A 17,981-nucleotide genomic window follows, 5' to 3' on the forward strand; every position below is an offset into this window, starting at 1 on the left:
GCAGTCTCGACGCCTGTGGGCTGCGCATTGTCAGTCTCTGTGGCGCAATCGGTTAGCGCGTTCGGCTGTTAACCGAAAGGTAGGTGGTTCAAGCCCACCCAGGGACGATAAGTTATTGTCAGGTAATACAGAATCGAAGGACAGTGAGGAGGCATCAAAGTTCCACAACACCTCCACCTTTTCAAGTGGTGACATTGCCTCATCGCCATTCTCCTCCTCATTTGTTGTTAACACAGAAGACACCATGTGTTGCTTTGCTGTGTTGGCCATGTTACTTTCTCCTTCTTTAAACGATGCATCAGAATCATCATCGTTCTCCATTGTGTGAAAGCTATCAGTTTGTTGGAAATCGATGACCCAGCCTGTAGATTATAAACATTTATAGCAGAACAATAGTTCCCTGTCTGTGCTTACAAGTGAATGTATAACAATGAGTCTGGTTTAATCTAATGACCCAAAAACTAGTGAGGTGTACACTCAGTGTTTTAATATTAAATGTTCACTGGATAAAATTAAAAGACCTAAAATGCTTCGTTCAACTTTTAATGGGGAAAAATATGTATATAATAAACTGGCAAATTTCATAAAAAAAATAATAAATTGGTGTTAAAAAACTTAAAAATGCAGTGTTAAAGCATTCCACATATTAAAATATACTCTGTTATTTATCAGATGATTTACATTGTATAAATCAAAAGTAGCTCTGTCTTGTCAATAATAAGACCAAAGAGCTGTGTGTACAATGGAGAACACCACCAGTAGATGGACAGAAACATCTTCAACTTGCAGGTGAAATAAAGCAGAAACGGTTCAAACTAAAAGAATTAGTTGGTGCATTAAAAGCAAATACCAAAGCTAAACATATATAATTAACCAAAAGAGCATTTTAGGACAAAAAAAAACTAAATAATGAGTAGATCTATGATTAGCAAAGTTTACAAACAATCTCTGTGACACTAAGAGCTTTTCCACAAGAACAAACAGACTGGTGGGAGTAGCCAGAACTATGATCCCGGTACCTGTTACCATCCCAGTAGTAATCTTTCCCACATGAACACTTCTACTGCTGATGCTGAGTCGTGCTGTGGATATTTTGCTTTCCCAGTTGGACAAATGGGGCCAGGTCTCGGTTACTGATGCTTACTTTAAGCTTCATTGTGATTATTTCTTCTCTCTGGTGCTGTCTGGTTCTGCTGAAGAAGGACAGCGTGGAGGCAGTAAAGTTCCACAACACCTCCACCTTTTCAGGTTGTGGTACAGGCTCTTCTCCATTCTCCCCCTGATATGTGATTGATGCAGAGGTTGTCACGAGTTGGGTCCCAGTTTTGGCTGTGCCAGTATTTTGCACCTTCAAACCTTGTGAAGTGGATGACTGAGAACCTTCATTTCTCTTTGTTGTGAGGCTGCTGAGCTGCTTATCCTCCCAGCACAGTCCATACACAGCTCCATCCTTCAAGTTCTTTGCACACTTTTTATCACATAAACCAATCGTCCAATCAGACTCTTCGGACAGACTGACCACCCACCTCTGAAAGCTGCTGGCTGTCTTGGTACTACAGATTAGAAGAGTTGCATAGCACTGTCCCAGCCAGCTGTTGTGGAAAACCTTCCTGTTGTCTTTGGACAGCGACATGCCAGGACCCAGAGACTGTGGCTCAAAGATCAGGTCTGAACCAGTGGGAACAAGCTCCTGGTGGTGTTCAGGATCAACCAGAGTCAGCAATGATCCCCAGAACTGAGACGCTTGCTTCACCATCTTCTCCCCATTCTGTCTCATCTCCTCAACCAGTTTGTCCCGATGGCTGCCCGGCTCCAGCCCTTTACTCAGATCCTCAGCTTTGGCCTCCTCCACATCCTGATGCACCTGAGAATACATCTGCAGGAATCTGAAGGTGTCCTTCTCCTTCTGTGCTGCTTCCAGGCTGCTCTTGCTGGTTTTCAGGGACACCATACGAGCAGAGACTGAGCTCTGGACGCTGGTCAGAGAGATGTCACGCAGCTTAGTCACAGCCTCAATCAGACGCACACTGCAGCCACCCAGCTTCCCTCTTTCACTCTTCTCCCACTTTTCCAGACTCACATTCTCATCGTCTGTTTTCTCCTGTAAGATCAGCTGCTCAGCTTTCAGCTTCTCCAGGAGCTCTTTGTGGGCTGTGGAGAAGGTCTTCATATTGTGTAGGCGGTGCTGGTCCTCAATGGCGCAGGAAACACACACACAGGTCATGTCGTCCAAGCAGTAGTACTCCAGGAGCTTGCCGTGCTGAGAACATTTGGTGTTCCCACATAAATCCATGGGTTCAGTCAGAGGATGAGTCTGCAGTAACACAGGTGTGGTCAGGTGTGCCTGGAGGTGCTGGACACACATGGAGATCTCACACTTCATGCACGTCTTCTTTGCTGGTTTCCTGTCCTCTGCACACATGTCACAGAGGACAGTTTGTGGATCTGTTCCTCTCCTTTTTGTTTGTATGCTGTCAGACATGTTTTCCAGCAGGAAATCCTCCTTAGATTTGCTGAATATAACTCAGTGTTGTACAACAGTTTGGATTATCTGGAAGTTGGTTTGAATTTTACACTGCTAAAAGAAATAGAGAAGGTAGAGTCAGGCAACTTTTACTGCAGAAATATGGACGTGCCAACATGAAAACACAGATCAGAGTTTAATTTGCAAACACACTTTTGTGCTAGGGTAGAAGAGACATGGACTTGTAATAAAATGCAATCAAATGATAAAATCCAGGCAGCAATGTTTCTATTGTTGAGCCAACATTAAAAACTGTTAATTTGCCATAATATAGCTTATGGATGACATCCCTTCACTGCCCTTGCCCTAATTTTCTATCTGTAAAATAGAGGAAAGTTTTCATGTAAAGTCACAATATTTGATTATTATATAAAGGCTTTGATGCTTGAGGCAGGATTTACTTCAGTATCAGTTTGTTGGTGCACAGAATAAATTGACTAACTTTCTTCTTTTTTCATAGGAACAAACATGAAAACGCGGTGTTCTCGCTTCAGTCAATCAGATAAATAAAATCATCCTATATATTAAAAATATACTCACTTTATCATCTATCAGATCATTTAAATCGTATAAAACAGCCGCTGTGTTTCTTTGTTGTCATTAATAAGACCAAAAAGCTGTATTTATGCCGATCATAAACTGAAAACAACCAGAAAAGATGGACTCGACGATGCTAAGAACGACCGTGAAACCGAAGATGGAGTAAGATAACGCTAGCGGTCAGCCGACCGAGGCTAATGTTCTGGATGCAATTCAGTCGCTCAAAATGCACTTTACAACTTACCTGCGAAAAGTTTACATGAAGAAATGACAGGTGCAATCGGAGTGTTTTCCGAGAGCCTCACCTCAGCAGAATCTCGTATTAGTAAAGTTGAGGAAGTGGTTTCCTCACTAACAAGTTGGGAGGCCACTTGTTATTGAACTAAACTGTCAGGAACTCCTGCTGAAAGTGGACGACCTTGAAAACAGAAGCCGGAGATCCAACATGAGACTCGTCGGATTACCGAGAACTGAACCAGGGAAATCCCTGTGTTTTTACAGAGCTGGACTGTGTCCAAATTCAGGGGCTGCTCCTCCTTCGGAGCCCGATTACGTCGTAATGTTTTCGTATTATTTCCGTATTGTTATTCTATTTTAAATTTTAAATTATAAACTTTTTAGATTATAAACCTTTATACAATTGTGCCCTGTATGTGCTGACAAGTTACTGTAGAAAAACGAGCCCTGTCTTATATAATGACACAAAGTTTTTGTCATTATATAACACCAGTAGTATTTTCCAGCCTGGTTCTCAGTCTTTCAGTTTTAAATTGAAACTAATTAAAAGTTAATCCAAAGTTATTTACTTTACCTTTTAGACTGACATGGTGTACTTAATAAACTGGCAAATTCAGTAACTTTGGTCGTGGTCAGGCATTTTCCTTTCCCAGTCGTACAGTTCTTCTCCTTTCTGTTTGTATGTTGTCAGACATGTTTTCCCAGCAGGAAGTCCTCCTTAGATTTGTTGAATATAAGTCAGTGTTTAAATCAATCTTTATTGCTTTGGACTCCCTTTTAATGAAATTCACCATGAACCTCAAGAATAACTGGGTTTCGCTCTTTTTATTTAACCTGTTACTGGTCAATGTATTAAGTCTGTAACACATTCAATTCTCTGGGCGATATTATCTCACTACTGCTAAACCACACTCAAGGAGTGGTTAGACAAGTTTGACTGCAATTGTTTTCTAATGTTAGTAATTCAGTTAAATTTCCTTCAAGATTAACAAGAAACATGTCATACATACAGAGTGAGCAAGCGATGAAATTCAGGCAGCAATAAGCCAGCTATAGTCTGTCTTGAGCAAGTAGCTCAAGACTGTTGGAGTTGCACCATTTATGATGACCAAACTTACTTTAGACTTTCTTTGCAAGTTTAAGCAGTAATAAGACTTTTGCACAGCCAGCACCACATGTTCGTTTACAGATGATCAGCATTTTAAGAGGAACTGAAAACTGTGGTGGTCAATAAGAAACGTGGTGACGTGGGTTTTGGACAACAGCATGGGTGTTATTTACAGAAGTTCACAAAGCACCGCTGTGATTGGTGGGGAACCAATAATATTTCCACAAGAGCAGATTGACTGGGAAGAGTTGGAGCCTAATGCCCCTCCATAATTGAATCCATAACTAGACTTAACATTAAACATCCCACATGAGCATTTCGACTGATTCTGGTATTGTTGTGGAAATCCTCCAAATGGAGATGTCGTTAAACTTGAACTAAAGGACAACTCATTTGTCGCTTCCTTTTCTAAACCTTGGAGACAAACAAAAGGCTTGAGGTCTGAGCTGGTAGAGCTGATTGTTACTGTGAGTAAGTTTATTCTCTGGTGCTGCCCGATCTTGCTGAAGAATGATAATGAGTCTGGAAAGCTCCACACAACTTCCACTATTTGTGGTCTGTTCATCTGTTGTTCCACATTTCCATCTGCAGTGTTGATCACTTGTTGGGAAACCTTATAATGCTGTTGGGGCGTTTCAATTTTCGGCATCCCAAACCCCATTACAGGTGGAGTTTCTTTCATAACCCAACTAGACTCTGTTGTGAGAGAGAAGAGCTGGTTACCTTGGCAGTGTAGGCCATAGATATATCCATCCTCCATACTTGTTGCATAAGTGTCGTCACATACACCGATGGTCCAATCACAGTCTTTGGAAATGCTGATCACCCATCTCTTAAAGTCAGGAACAGGAAGTGTACCCTTAATGAGGAACAAGTTAGAAGAACAAAATTTCATCCACTGACTGTGGAAAACCTTCCTGTTGTCTTTGGACAGCGACACGCCAGGACCCAGAGACTGTGGCTCAAAGATCAGGTCTGAACCAGTGGGAACAAGCTCCTGGTGGTGCTCAGGATCAACCAGAGTCAGCAATGATCCCCAGAACTGAGACGCTTGCTTCACCATCTTCTCCCCATTCTGTCTTATCTCCTCAACCAGTTTGTCCTGATGGCTGCCCGGCTCCAGCCCTTTACTCAGATCCTCAGCTTTGGCCTTCTCCACATCCTGATGCACCTGAGAATACATCTGCAGGAATCTGAAGGTGTCCTTCTCCTTCTGTGCTGCTTCCAGGCTGCTCTTGCTGGTTTTCAGGGACACCATACGAGCAGAGACTGAGCTCTGGACGCTGGTCAGAGAGATGTCACGCAGCTTAGTCACAGCCTCAATCAGACGCACACTGCAGCGACCCAGCTTCTCTCTTTCACTCTTCTCCCACTTTTCCAGACTCACATTCTCATCGTCTGTTTTCTCCTGTAAGATCAGCTGCTCAGCTTTCAGCTTCTCCAGGAGCTCTTTGTGGGCTGTGGAGAAGGTCTTCATATTGTGTAGGCGGTGCTGGTCCTCAATGGCGCAGGAAACACACACACAGGTCATGTCGTCCAAGCAGTAGTACTCCAGGAGCTTGCCGTGCTGAGAACATTTGGTGTTCCCACATAAAGCCATGGGTTCAGTCAGAGGATGAGTCTGCAGTAACACAGGTGTGGTCAGGTGGGCCTGGAGGTGCTGGACACACATGGAGATCTCACACTTCATGCACGTCTTCTTTGCTGGTTTCCTGTCCTCTGCACACATGTCACAGAGAACAGTTTGTGGATCTGTTCTTCTCCTTTTTGTTTGTATGTTGTCAGACATGTTTTCCAGCAGGAAGTCCTCCTTAGATTTGTTGAGTATAATTCAGTGTTGAATAAAGTCCTTGTTGCTCTCTTTCTGACTCTTTTTTAGAAAAAATTTGGAATTTGATGAACTCCTGAGTTTTGCTCTTTTCTTGCCAGTTTCTGATCACCGTGTTTAGTCTGCTCAGGAGTGCTGCACCACACTTTCAATTCCCTGAAAACTCCACACTGAAGGGGTGGAGTCAGACAAATGTGACTGCAGCTGTTTTATAATGTTTGCAATTCAGTTTAATTTCCTCCAAGATTGACAGGAAACACTCAAAATGTTAAAACACTGAATAAGCAATCTATAAAATCCAGGCAGCAATAAGCCAGTTATAATTAGCACAAGATTGATTTTAGGAGCTATTTAATATTCACATTTTCTCACTTCATATGTTTGTACAGAACCACATCTTCATTTAGCTCCAAAATAAGCATCATCATTAAATGAAACAAAGAGGATACTGGAGTTCTCACACTTCATACAGGTCTTCTTTGCTGGTTTTCTTTCCTCTTTCACACAGAACAGCTTATGGATCGGCCGGTGTTTTTAGATGTTTATTTAAATCTGGATCTCCTGATTTGATTTGTTGAATGTCATTCAGTCCTTAAAGAATCTCTGCTGCTCTTTGTTTGACTCCAGTTCAATGAACAGAAGTGTTTTCTAGCCTGGTCTCTCAGTTATTTATAAATCCAGTAGCACCATACAACAGTTTGGATCATCTGGAAGTTAGTTTGCACTTTGCACTGCTAAAACAAATAGCGAACAGGCAGAGTCAGGCAAGTTTAACTGCAGAAATATGGACGTGTTAGAAAAAATGATCAGAGTTTGATTGGCAAACACACTTTTAGGGTAGAAAAGACATGGACTTACATGGAATTACGAAATCCACAGAGCAATTTTTCCATTGTTGTGCTGACATTAAAATACTGTTAATTTACCATAATGTAGCTTATGGATGACATTCATTCACTGGCGTTCAGCTGCCCTTATTTTCTATCATGTGTAACAAAGAGGAAAAACATTTTTAATGTAAAGTCACAATACCTGGTGATTATTTAAAGGCTTTGATGTTAGAGGCAGGATTCCTGTCAGCACTGAACAAATGTATTTATCAGATTGTTGGAAACTGACCGCCCTGCCTGTAGATTATAAACCTTTATGACAGAACAATAGTTCCCTGTATGTGCCTCCAAGTTACTGTAGAACAATGAGCCTGCTCTTATCTAATGAGACAAAATCTTATCAGTTTTTGTGTCCTTATATAAGACCCGTAGTATTTTGCAGCCTGGTCTCTCAGTCTTTTCAGTTTTCAATATTCAAACTAATTAAAACCAATAGAATGCAGATTGATTTGCTTTACTTTTATACTGACAAAGGTGTACTTAATAAACTGGCAAATTCAGTAACTTTCTTTTGTCCAATTAACACAAATGAAAATGCAATGTTCTCGCTTCAGTTACTCAGATATGTAAAGCATTGCATATATTAAAAGTATACTCACTTTATTATTTATCAGATCATTTACATTGTATAAAACAACAGCTGTTTCTTTGTTGTCGATAATAAGACCGAAGAGCTGTGTGAACAATGTGAGAGCACCACCAGCAGATGGAGACACACGTCTTCAACTTGCAGGTGAAATAAAGTAGAAACGGTTCAAACTAAAAGAATTTGTTGCTACATTTAAAGCAAACACTGGAGCTAAGAATATTTTAATTAACAAAAAAACAAAATTGTTTTACTTTTTTAATTTACATTACTTTCATATGTGATACATCGCACAACAAGTTAATCACTGAAGCAGCACAATGTCTTCACAGTTTATGAATGTGAAAGACAGTCAGTTACACTGATATTCATACAGGGACAGAAAATGACTAAATGATCAGCAGAGTTTGAACTAACAGAGTTTACAAACCATTTCTGTGACACATGGACCACCAATCATTTTTCCACAAGAACAATTAGCCTGGGAAGAAAAGCGGGACACATTATTTCTGTATCCATTACCATCCCTGTAGTAAGCTTTCCCACATGAGCACTTCCATTCTTGCTTCTGGGTCGTGTTTTGGACATTTTCCTTTCCCAGTCGTACAAATGGAGTCAGTTCCTTGTTGTTCAGGCTCATCTCAATAGTTATTATTTCATCCCTCTGGTGCTGTCTGGTTCTGCAGTAGAAGAAGAGTGAGGAGACATCAAAGTTCCACAACACCTTTTCAAGTGGTGGTAAAGGCTGGAGGTGCTGGACACACATGGAGATCTCACACTTCATGCACGTCTTCTTTGCTGGTTTCCTGTCCTCTGCACACATGTCACAGAGGATAGTTTGTGGATCTGTTCTTCTCCTTTTTGTTTGTATGTTGTCAGACATGTTTTAGAAGAAAGAAGATTTTGACAGGAATTGGTCTTGTTTCCAAAGATTCAGAAATTAAAAAGCTTTGATCAGTGTGCATACCCCAGTGTGATGTGATAGTTTGAGCTGCACTCCGTCCTCACCGGTATACTTTACTCAGAAATAACCCAGTGTCAGCTATAAATTCTTATCGTAGCAACCTAATCCTATATGTTCACACTCCCAGTTACTTCATATCATTTCTTAAAACTGTATTAAAAAAAGAAATTCCTAGCATAGCCTACCTGGCTGAACAGGTAAACCATGTGCCATAAGGTTGTTGCAGAGGACTGAATATGGGACCATTTACTGCAATTTTTCTCCCAGTTTTCCTGCCTTCTTTCTGTCCCAGTTAATATTTTTAAATGGGATATTTATTAAAACCAGGTGTATTTCTGGCTCAAAATCTTTGTGGGGTGTCATCGAGACAAAAATTAATTTTATTTTGTTTTCTCATTTAATAAATTAAAATCGGAAAAAAAATGATTTAAGAACATTTCATTTGGGAGATTGAAAATGGTCAGCACCCCAGATGTACCTTATATGTAAAGTGAATGCAAGTCTATCACATTTCATATATAACCTCTGTCATGAGCCAAATAACAATGTGTTCCTAATGATGTGACCAGTGACTTCGGGGAAGAATTTGTAAATTATTTTTTCGCCTTTTTATTGTATATTTCGGACAGTTTTCAAAGGGAACATCAGACAGGAGCTGACGTTGTTTCTCAAGGTTGGCGGGCGCCAAAGTTTTATGAATGCAAGGCAAACCCAGGAAATACTTTTATTAAGCTAACTACACCTGTGCACCGAAGTTAGCCTTAAACGTACCGCTAGTGCTAACAAACAGGCAGCAGTGCTCCGATAAAGCAACGGGGTGAACAGTGAAGGTAACCAGTACTTTTTAACATCACTGTGTGTTACTCATAACCGGGTTAGAGAGGTCAGTCCCGGTCAGAATATAACAAGCTAACATCAAAGTGTAGCCAGCTAAAGTTAGCTAGCTAAGTTAGCTAGACTTTGTTTAGTTAATTAGCTAAAAGTATTAAACAATAAGTAATATTTAATTAATTAAAGTAATACGTAATTAACAGGAATCAGTTTGGGTGTAACCTTACTTTCTTGGGCATTAAATCACTGAAACCAAAAGGATTAAAATTAACATTTAGAGTATTTAATATGTTCAGTTCTTACTCTTACGTCTTATGTCTTACTCTTATTGAGGTACTACTAACTTAGGGGATTAAATTGAGCTCCAGGTATGAGTTAATTTTATAATTAATATTTTAAAAAATATATAAAATAACCAGCTGTTATAAATTACACAGCACCATTAAGTTTGTGAAACAACTTTAGCAGCGCCACGGTGAAAATGGTGATCATCTGCCAAAAAGTGATTTCTGATATTAAACTTTTATGGACCTATCATCTATCAAATGTGTCTCTAATGAATGATCAAAAGCCATTATGTAAGCGAGTAAGAAAAGACCTGCCAGCATGTAGAAGTTGCAGCCACTCTTTGGCAAAGTCACTTTTATATATCTTTTGTTTATGTGGGCAAAATGTCTCATTGACATCAAAAATCTGGTATAAAAAACTGCAAGAAATATAATATAACACTAATATTAAGACATTTAAGTGGCCAAAAGGACTGGATTGATTATAATGTGAAACAGACTACATACAATAATGCACAGTTATAAGGATGCTTGCAAAGCAGGTCATCTATAACACCTTATAATGCCCGTTCATAATGTAAATAAAGATATTGGACTATTCATCTTAAGAACTAATCACTGTGCAATAGACTGACAATAGTCAAAATACTGTGCAATAGACATTTTCCTGGAGGAACCTACCCGAGGGATCTATCTATCCGTCTTCTGTATCTTATCAGTTTCTCACATAGCTGTGGAGAAATTTTGGGATATTCCTCGTTGCTTGTGTTCTGGTTTTGTTCAGATCTGCTGCCATGTTCATTCTAGACCAGGGGTGAGCAGGCCTCGAGGGCTAGTGTCCCTGCAGGTTTTAGGTGCGTCCTTGAACCAACACAGCTGATTTAAATGGCTAAATTAGCTCCTCGACATGTCCTGAAGTTCTCCAGAGGCCTGGTAATGAACTAATCATGTGATTCAGGTGTGTTAACCCAAGGTGCGATCTAAAACCTGCAGGACACTGGCCCTCGAAGCCTGGAATTGCCCACCCCTGCTCTAGACAGAAGAGTTTTTTCCCTTAACCCTTTCTAACAAGCCATACTTTTTCAGTTTTTTTTCTAATAATAATGTCATGAACATTAATCGTGCTAACTGAGACCTGTAGAGCCTGAGATGGAGCTCTTTGGTTTTTTTGCAGTGTCTCTGAAGATTGCATGGTCTGATCCTGTTGTGAATTTGCTGGGACGCCCTCTCCTGGGAAGATTGAGTCTTTATGTTAACACACATCTGAATGCTCCAGACCATTAAACTGCCAAAACTTCTGCTTTTATAGACATGCTCACGCCTGCTGATACCTCATTAATCAGGTGCATTTGATTATCAGCACCTGGCTGCTACTTACCGGAAGTGCACGATAAACAAATCAAATATCTAAGAAATCAAATACTTCATCACAGGCACTGGGAAAATCCTGCTCAGTAATTTTGACCTTAGAGTATTTTATTTAGTTGTACATGTTTCTGTCTGCTGTTTTCAGGAGTGCATCACGACAGATGAGTAAGATGAGGCACTTTGCTGATGAAGAGCTCCTCGGACTCGGTCAGAAACCACCTGGCACTCGTGAAGAGACTCCAGCTTTCTCAGACATGAGCCCTACCCCCATGGCTAACGGCATGAACCAGAGAAGTGTGGTGTGTTTCCCCTTGATCTCTGAGAGTAGGAAGCTTGTGTGGGTGCATTCGCACCAGATCGACTCACAGATACACGGCGCTGCGGAGCTGGACGAGGCCTTTGACAGGTTTCCCTACCTAACACACAGACAGACCGCCGAACTGGCAGAGAGTTGCCACCTGCACCCAGACCAGGTGAAGGCGTGGTTCATGGCACAGAGGCTCCGCTACGGCATCAGCTGGGACTATGAAGACATCCGTGAGGTCCAAAGGAAGTTCAACTCAAGTCAGGAAAAGAAGGAGCTTCAAGGCGGGACGGAGAGAGAAATAATGGAGGACGGAAGAGAGAAGAGAAAAGTGAAAGCAACTGGTGGGAATGCAAAGGGAAGAGGAGTGAGAGGAGACAGCGCAAATGTTAATGAGCAGTTGAAGAGAGACATGAAGGAGCAACCAGTGAAGGAGAAAAAAAGCAGCACGCAAAAACGAAAAAAGACAACAGCAACAGACCAGATGGGAAAGAAGATCATGAAGCGTGATAAGGAGGAGATGATGGATAAAGTGGAAAGTGGGGGAGAAAAATGCCCCAAGCGTCGTGGCAGAAAAAGAAAAAAACCAAGAGTGATCAAAAGTTGCATGCAAGAGGAGAGTAATGCACCTCCGGCTCCCAGCTCTCTGCTCGGCCCCCAGGCTGAAAACCAAACTTCTGATGCATCTCCAGCGCCTGACAACCAGACACGTCTGCTGCAGAGAGCCGGCGATCCCTGCTCTACCATAGACGGCGACTTCAGGGAGAAAAAAGAAATCGAGGGTGCAGATCTGCAAGCAGAGCCGGACCACAGCGTTTTCATCACAGATATTGACAAACTAAAGGCCCTCATCGAAGTGAAAAACACCCCCTCTTCCGCAGAGCCTACACCTACTACTCGGCTCCACTGCAAGACGCCGGCCCAGCTGGCAATGATGAAGATGGCGTTCCTGCAATGCCAGTACCCAGACAAGGAGCAGTACAGCCGGCTGGCAAGGCTGGTCGGTGTGCCACGCTTGGCGGTCATTCAGTGGTTCGCCGACATGCGCTATTTCATTAAGAGAGGGAGGCCTCGTTGGATGAATGAGGAGGAGCACCATCGGGTACTGGGCAACATCATGTATCAGCAGTACATGAACGCGATGACTAAAGTAAAGTTGCCCAATAGCATTAACTCCTGGATTATGATGCTCGAAGGGAACAAAGGCTACAGCGAGGAGAAAAATGTGAAGATCCCTCCAGAGTAGAAATAGCACAACAGCTCTTATGGCTCATATAAAAACACAGCTGGATCGTTTTTTAGTTCATCTGTTCTTCAGGCAGTTGTCAACTTGTTTATCAAGTTCCCATGTTAGACAGACCCCCTGATTCCATGTTTTTCCTGCTGTTTTAGTTAGTGTGTTCAAAAGATCCTCATTCGGATTCTAGGTGCAGTTTTAGTCTGTTTATGCTGTGCAGCTGTTTTCACTGTCTTAATAAAAGCACTTTTATTGCTCTTCCAGCAGGACTCAGCTGATTAGTTACAGCAAAACACAAATTATTCCTCAGTGCGGACAGAAAACACAGGGATGTTTGAAAGAAGACACATGTTTCAGCATGTAATCCACACTAAATTACACCAACACTGGACACTTTAAAACAGTGGTGTCAAACATAAGGCCCGGGGCAAAGAATCGGCCCAATAAAGACTTCAGTCCTGGACTGAAACTGTGAAGGAGAGTGTCGATTTTGGGCTTTTCACTAAATTTTACATGTTTTCCTACTAAGAGCTCTGCAGGTCATTCATACTAAACCAAAGTAATTAATAGCTAAATGACAGAGAAGTTATTTTTTCCCCACTGTGTACATTTCTTTCATTTTCTGCTATTTAGGTTAGGTTCAGTTTTATACTTAAAGACAGTCTAGAAAATGAGCTACCAGAAGTTTCTGTTATTTTACACTTTTATTTCTTACAATTTAAACCCAAAGAGCGCTTATTTTTATTATAATAACATACTATGTCCAGGATTAAATGTGCAGTTAAACCTCAGTGCAGGAGTTTTACTGGTCTGGCCCTGCTGTGAAAGATATTAAGTGGGTAATATTTCACAAGTTAGCCAGCTATCTTACTAAATCTTGCTTTGTTAGAGGCAAAAAGTATTAAAAATCAGTTTTAAACCTGAAATATGATTACAAAAATACGACATCTATTCATACAATCACAGTTAATATTTACAGATGCTACCTCAGCAGATAATTTTCCAATACTGTAGGTACTGAAGGGTTAGAGTAAATTGAGAGGCTCTCAAACAGGTCCAGCAGTCACACAAAAGACCTCATTACTTTAGGTTGCATGTAAACGGGTCCATCTCAGTTCCATCTGGCTGCGTACTCCGCCCTCTGCGGCTGCCAGAGCTCTGCGCCTTCGATGATGCGGCGGATCATGGTGGCAGACGTGAGAAGCAGGTGTCCAGCAGCCTGAAGAAGGGTGGAGGCCACACGCAGCACTTCTCTGGGAACAGCACAGTGTTATCAGGATTAAAGGTCAGTGCAGATTCTTCAGCCTGAACCAGAAACATCTAATGTGATCGTTAAGCTTTTAATAGCTGGCTGTGAGTGACAGCTGCTATTTCTCTTATCCTCTTTTAAAGTTTAAAGTTAAATAATCCAAAATCTGTAGAAAACTGAGACTTATACACAAGTATTTCTTTAGTGTCCTTTTATTCAGATGTTATACTGTTATTATTTGAGGTACTAATCTGGGAGTATAAAATCAAGAAATATCAGAAAAATCAAAGCAAATTTGTGTAATAAAATTTATCGTGTGGATCAGCTGAACTCCACCTAACTATTAAAATGTATTTGAAGTACATAACACAGGCTGGAGCCAGAGCAGGCAGGAAACCAGGTAACTTACTGCACCCTTACTACTTCCATAGGAATTATTGTGCTGCTGCTGATCAAATGCATTTTGTTAACTGAGAATCAGAAGTTCTGGCAGTCTGCTGGTCTGTGTGATAACACCATGCAACATCCCAGCAAATTTACCTCAGGGTCAGGTCATGCAATGCTCGGAGAAACTGCAAAATCGCAGTAGCTACAGCTGAGACTCTACAGGTCTGAGTTATGATGTCAAATATTAAAGTTAATGACAGTGGAGTTTGAAAAAGACTGAACAGGTCTGTGAGCCTAAGCCTTGATGCCCAAGCCAAAATTGCATCTGAACAATCCACAGAACATCTGAAACAATGTCCTTTAAGATGAGAACAAAGTGGAGATGCACAGCACCACATTTAAAGAAAACCAAACTCAGCCTATCAGCAAACACACCTCACACCAACTGTGAAACACGGTGGTGGAGGTGGTGATGATTTGGGTGTCTTACAGTCAGTGAGTTGACTGTGAACTCCTCTGTATACCAAAGTTTTATAGAGTCCAATGTGACGTGTTAAAGTTATTGCTACTAAAGTTCTGTCTGTTCATTTTTATTAAGTGCAAACTAAAGTCTGTATTGATGCTAAAAGACTGAATTTTTCTTCTGCCACTGAAAGCTTGCACAGCACTACATATCCAAATGAACCTTTATTACCCTCCTAACCTTTTCACTTGGCTTACCTGAGAACTTTCTTGGGCCCAAGACACTGAAAGTCAGCGCTCACTGAGTACAGGCCTTGAAATGTGGCCTGCACATTCAATGAGCCAAACACATCTTTGGGGCTCATCCTGTAAAGGTCAAAGGTGACGCGGGCTATGTCTCTCCCAGTACGTGACTTGTTGTGGTCTTGAGCTTTGGGCACAACTGCACCCTGGGGGGCATCAGAGAGATTAGAAAACTGTCACCAAGAGACAAAAAGCACACCCTAAACCCAGACACAGCTTCTGCGGTCAAACCCACCTGTTGTGATCTCCACGTCTGTCCAGGCTCCAGGGCCATGAGCATGACGTTGTCGGGTAGGGTCATGAGGAACTCATCAGAGTCGACTTCTGTACCGTCATCCTCACAAACCAGAGACAGAGACACAGCAGACAGCGAGAGCAGCAACGCCTGGCATACCTGTCAGTATGAGGACAGTAAGCAGTCATATACAGAGAATATGAATTAGTGATATTTACTTCCCAGCTGTAAAAAAAACAAACCCTCATTCTTAATCATTTATTAGCATTAAATAATAATTCAACATGATATGGACTTGAATGGAAACATTTCCATGCCATCTTAAGGACTTAGTCTTAGCCTTTGTTAATACCATGATCATCAGTTAATAAACCAGTTTTTATGGCACCCAATTGGCAAGAAAAAATGCATTTGATCAGCCTCTAGGTGGAGCTGTTGTACACATAGCTGATATTCAGCTGGCGTTTGGAAATGCAGTTTGGCCCTCTTATATTCTGCAGGCAAAGGCAGTGAATATTTGACTAATGACTTCATGTGATCCTATACAAAAATTATAGATTATGATATCATGTTTTTAGATGATGTCATGGCCTTAAGGTAATGAACTATCTTCTAAAAGATTATTTAATCCTCTTTTATTGCCACATTGAAATCATTTGCCCTATTAATTAATTTTATAATTTTAAAAGCTTATTTCTCTTTTTTCAAATTTAATAGATTTCTTAATCTTCTATTTTATTTTGACATTTTTGGCTGAAAATATTTTCACCCTATTGAGAACCTTTCCTCAGTCACTCTCACCCTCTCCTTCAGCTCCTCCAGCGTCCCGGCCGTGACGCCTTTCCTGGTGTTCCTGTTGTGACAGCACACTCTGAAAGGTCTCTGTGTCGGGGACCACACTCGCTTGGTTACAGACCTGAGGACAGACGAGACAAAAAAAGGTTTGAAAATAATAGAACGGTCTCTTTAACAAATGTTTGACTTTTATCTGAGAGGATGCTGGTTTTGTGTCCCAGTAGGTTATATTAACAAGCTGATATTACCCGAACATGACCCCAAAATCTATCAACAAAATTGCATTGAGCCGTTTTTAGTTTTGTTATTTACACAAAGTACTTAACGTGAGTCAAACTGTTATGTGAGTTTGATCCTTGTGCGATAGAGACCATTTTCACATACATTCCTTTTTTTATTGTTATTTCTATTTTATGCACCATCTGTATTTTTATTTACATTAAATCATCCTCTCAATTTCACTCTTCCATTGTCACACTGATTTTACCTGCTTTTATTTTATTTTACGGTTTTTCTTAAACATTTTAATCTGAAATGAGAAAAAAGTTTTTTTCATACCTCAGTCTTACATAAGTCACAGTACTGTACATTTTTGGGAACACCTGTCGAATCATTAAGTTACTTATGCCTGTTTTACGATCGTATCAAGCTGCAGACAGCAGCAGTGTACTAACTGGTACGTTAAAACTCATTTGTCACTTACTTGATGAATGAAGATGTTGTATCCATGCTGGTTAGTTTCTTCCCTTCTCGTCTCTCAGCCTGATGTTTTTGGGGCTGTTTTGGTGTCACACACTGTATTAGTGTTCGTGCTGCTTGTGTTTGACCCAGTTGCTGGACTTTACCCCGGGACTTGGTGATAATTCAGATACAGAACAGAACAGGGTAAAGTTCATATTGATTGTGTTTGACTCAGACGTGCCTTCTTTTATCTGAAAAGCAGAATAATGATATCTACAGCTGATAATTCAGAGGTTGTTTCCTGTGTTTTTATAACTGAACATAAACAGTTTTTTAAGAAGTCTCTTTTTTTTTCTTTAAAGAATTATTAGATGGTGTTAGCTTTGTTGGGTCTGTAAGCCTGTATACTGGAGACTGTTTTATGTTGTAGGAGATAACTATAGTGCGTTGTAATCTTTTTGTAATTTTTGGCTGACATAAGGTGTTCAATAAATCATTTAAACAGAACCTGTCTGACAAAGTGAAGTAGGCTAAAAGATCTCAAAAAGTAACACATTATGCCACGATCTAAAGAGACTCAAGGACAGCTGGGAAGCAAACTGACATCTGTCTGTATGGAAAGGTTTGAAAAGTTATTTCTAAGGCTTTGGGATTCCAGTGAACCATACTGAGAGCGATTTTCCACAAAAGGAGAAAACTTGGACCAGTATGAACCTTCCAAGTTCATACTAACAGTCAAACATGGTGGTGGTAGTAGTGTGATGGTCTGGGGTTGCTTTGCTGCTTCAGGATGGCTTGCTGTAATTGTTATAACCATGAGTTCTGCTCTTTACCAGAAAATCCTGATGAGACTCACTGAAGGACAAGTTCACCTGGGCTATGGAAAAGATCAATGATCCAAAACACATCAGCAATTCGACCTCTGAATGGCTTAAAAAAAGAAGAAGAAAGACAAAGTGTGTCAAAATTCCTCCAATGTCACGTGAAACACTTATTGCAAGTTATTGCAAACACTTGACCGCAGTTTTGCTGCCAAGTTGGGCACAACCAGTTATTAGGTTTAGGTGGCAGTTATTTTTTTCAGAGGATCAGGTAGATTTGTACAGATTTTTTTTCGCCTTAATAAATAAAACTATCATCTAAAAACTGCAATTTAGAAACAGTA

The 17,981-nt window shown here is 40.7% G+C and overlaps 4 protein-coding genes and 1 non-coding gene across 5 annotated transcripts; 2 read left to right on the forward strand and 3 right to left on the reverse strand.

Annotated features, from left to right (window-relative positions):
• Positions 1–33: 33 nt before the first annotated feature.
• trnan-guu (transfer RNA asparagine (anticodon GUU)) lies at positions 34–107 on the forward strand. The gene has a single exon. It is a non-coding gene; the product is annotated as a tRNA-Asn (tRNA).
• Positions 108–621: 514 nt separating this feature from the next.
• On the reverse strand, positions 622–3,172 carry LOC146674888 (tripartite motif-containing protein 16-like). Its single transcript, XM_085402426.1, has one exon. The coding sequence runs from the start codon at positions 2,480–2,482 to the stop codon at positions 1,061–1,063; it is 1,422 nt and encodes a 473-aa protein (XP_085258552.1). The 5' UTR covers positions 2,483–3,172; the 3' UTR covers positions 622–1,060.
• A 1,136-nt stretch (positions 3,173–4,308) lies between these two features.
• Positions 4,309–6,483, reverse strand: LOC146674889 (tripartite motif-containing protein 16-like). The gene has a single exon (XM_085402427.1). It carries the CDS (start codon positions 6,196–6,198, stop codon positions 4,579–4,581), a length of 1,620 nt encoding a protein of 539 aa, XP_085258553.1. The 5' UTR covers positions 6,199–6,483; the 3' UTR covers positions 4,309–4,578.
• A 2,885-nt stretch (positions 6,484–9,368) lies between these two features.
• homezb (homeobox and leucine zipper encoding b) lies at positions 9,369–12,713 on the forward strand. The gene is made up of 2 exons (XM_085398808.1): positions 9,369–9,507; positions 11,309–12,713. The coding sequence occupies exon 2, from the start codon at positions 11,325–11,327 to the stop codon at positions 12,711–12,713; it is 1,389 nt and encodes a 462-aa protein (XP_085254934.1). The 5' UTR covers positions 9,369–9,507; positions 11,309–11,324.
• On the reverse strand, positions 12,240–16,992 carry cideb (cell death inducing DFFA like effector b). Its single transcript, XM_085398840.1, has 5 exons — positions 16,839–16,992; positions 16,142–16,256; positions 15,341–15,499; positions 15,061–15,251; positions 12,240–13,957 (listed from the first exon to the last, which is right to left on the reverse strand). Exons 1-5 carry the CDS (start codon positions 16,862–16,864, stop codon positions 13,816–13,818), a joined length of 633 nt encoding a protein of 210 aa, XP_085254966.1. The 5' UTR covers positions 16,865–16,992; the 3' UTR covers positions 12,240–13,815.
• Positions 16,993–17,981: the final 989 nt, after the last annotated feature.

This window comes from Rhamphochromis longiceps, linkage group LG3 (genome assembly GCF_057381845.1).
Source record: "Rhamphochromis longiceps isolate RC_006_pf linkage group LG3, R_longiceps_female_GT1.1, whole genome shotgun sequence".
In the NCBI taxonomy this organism is placed as follows: domain Eukaryota; kingdom Metazoa; phylum Chordata; class Actinopteri; order Cichliformes; family Cichlidae; genus Rhamphochromis; species Rhamphochromis longiceps.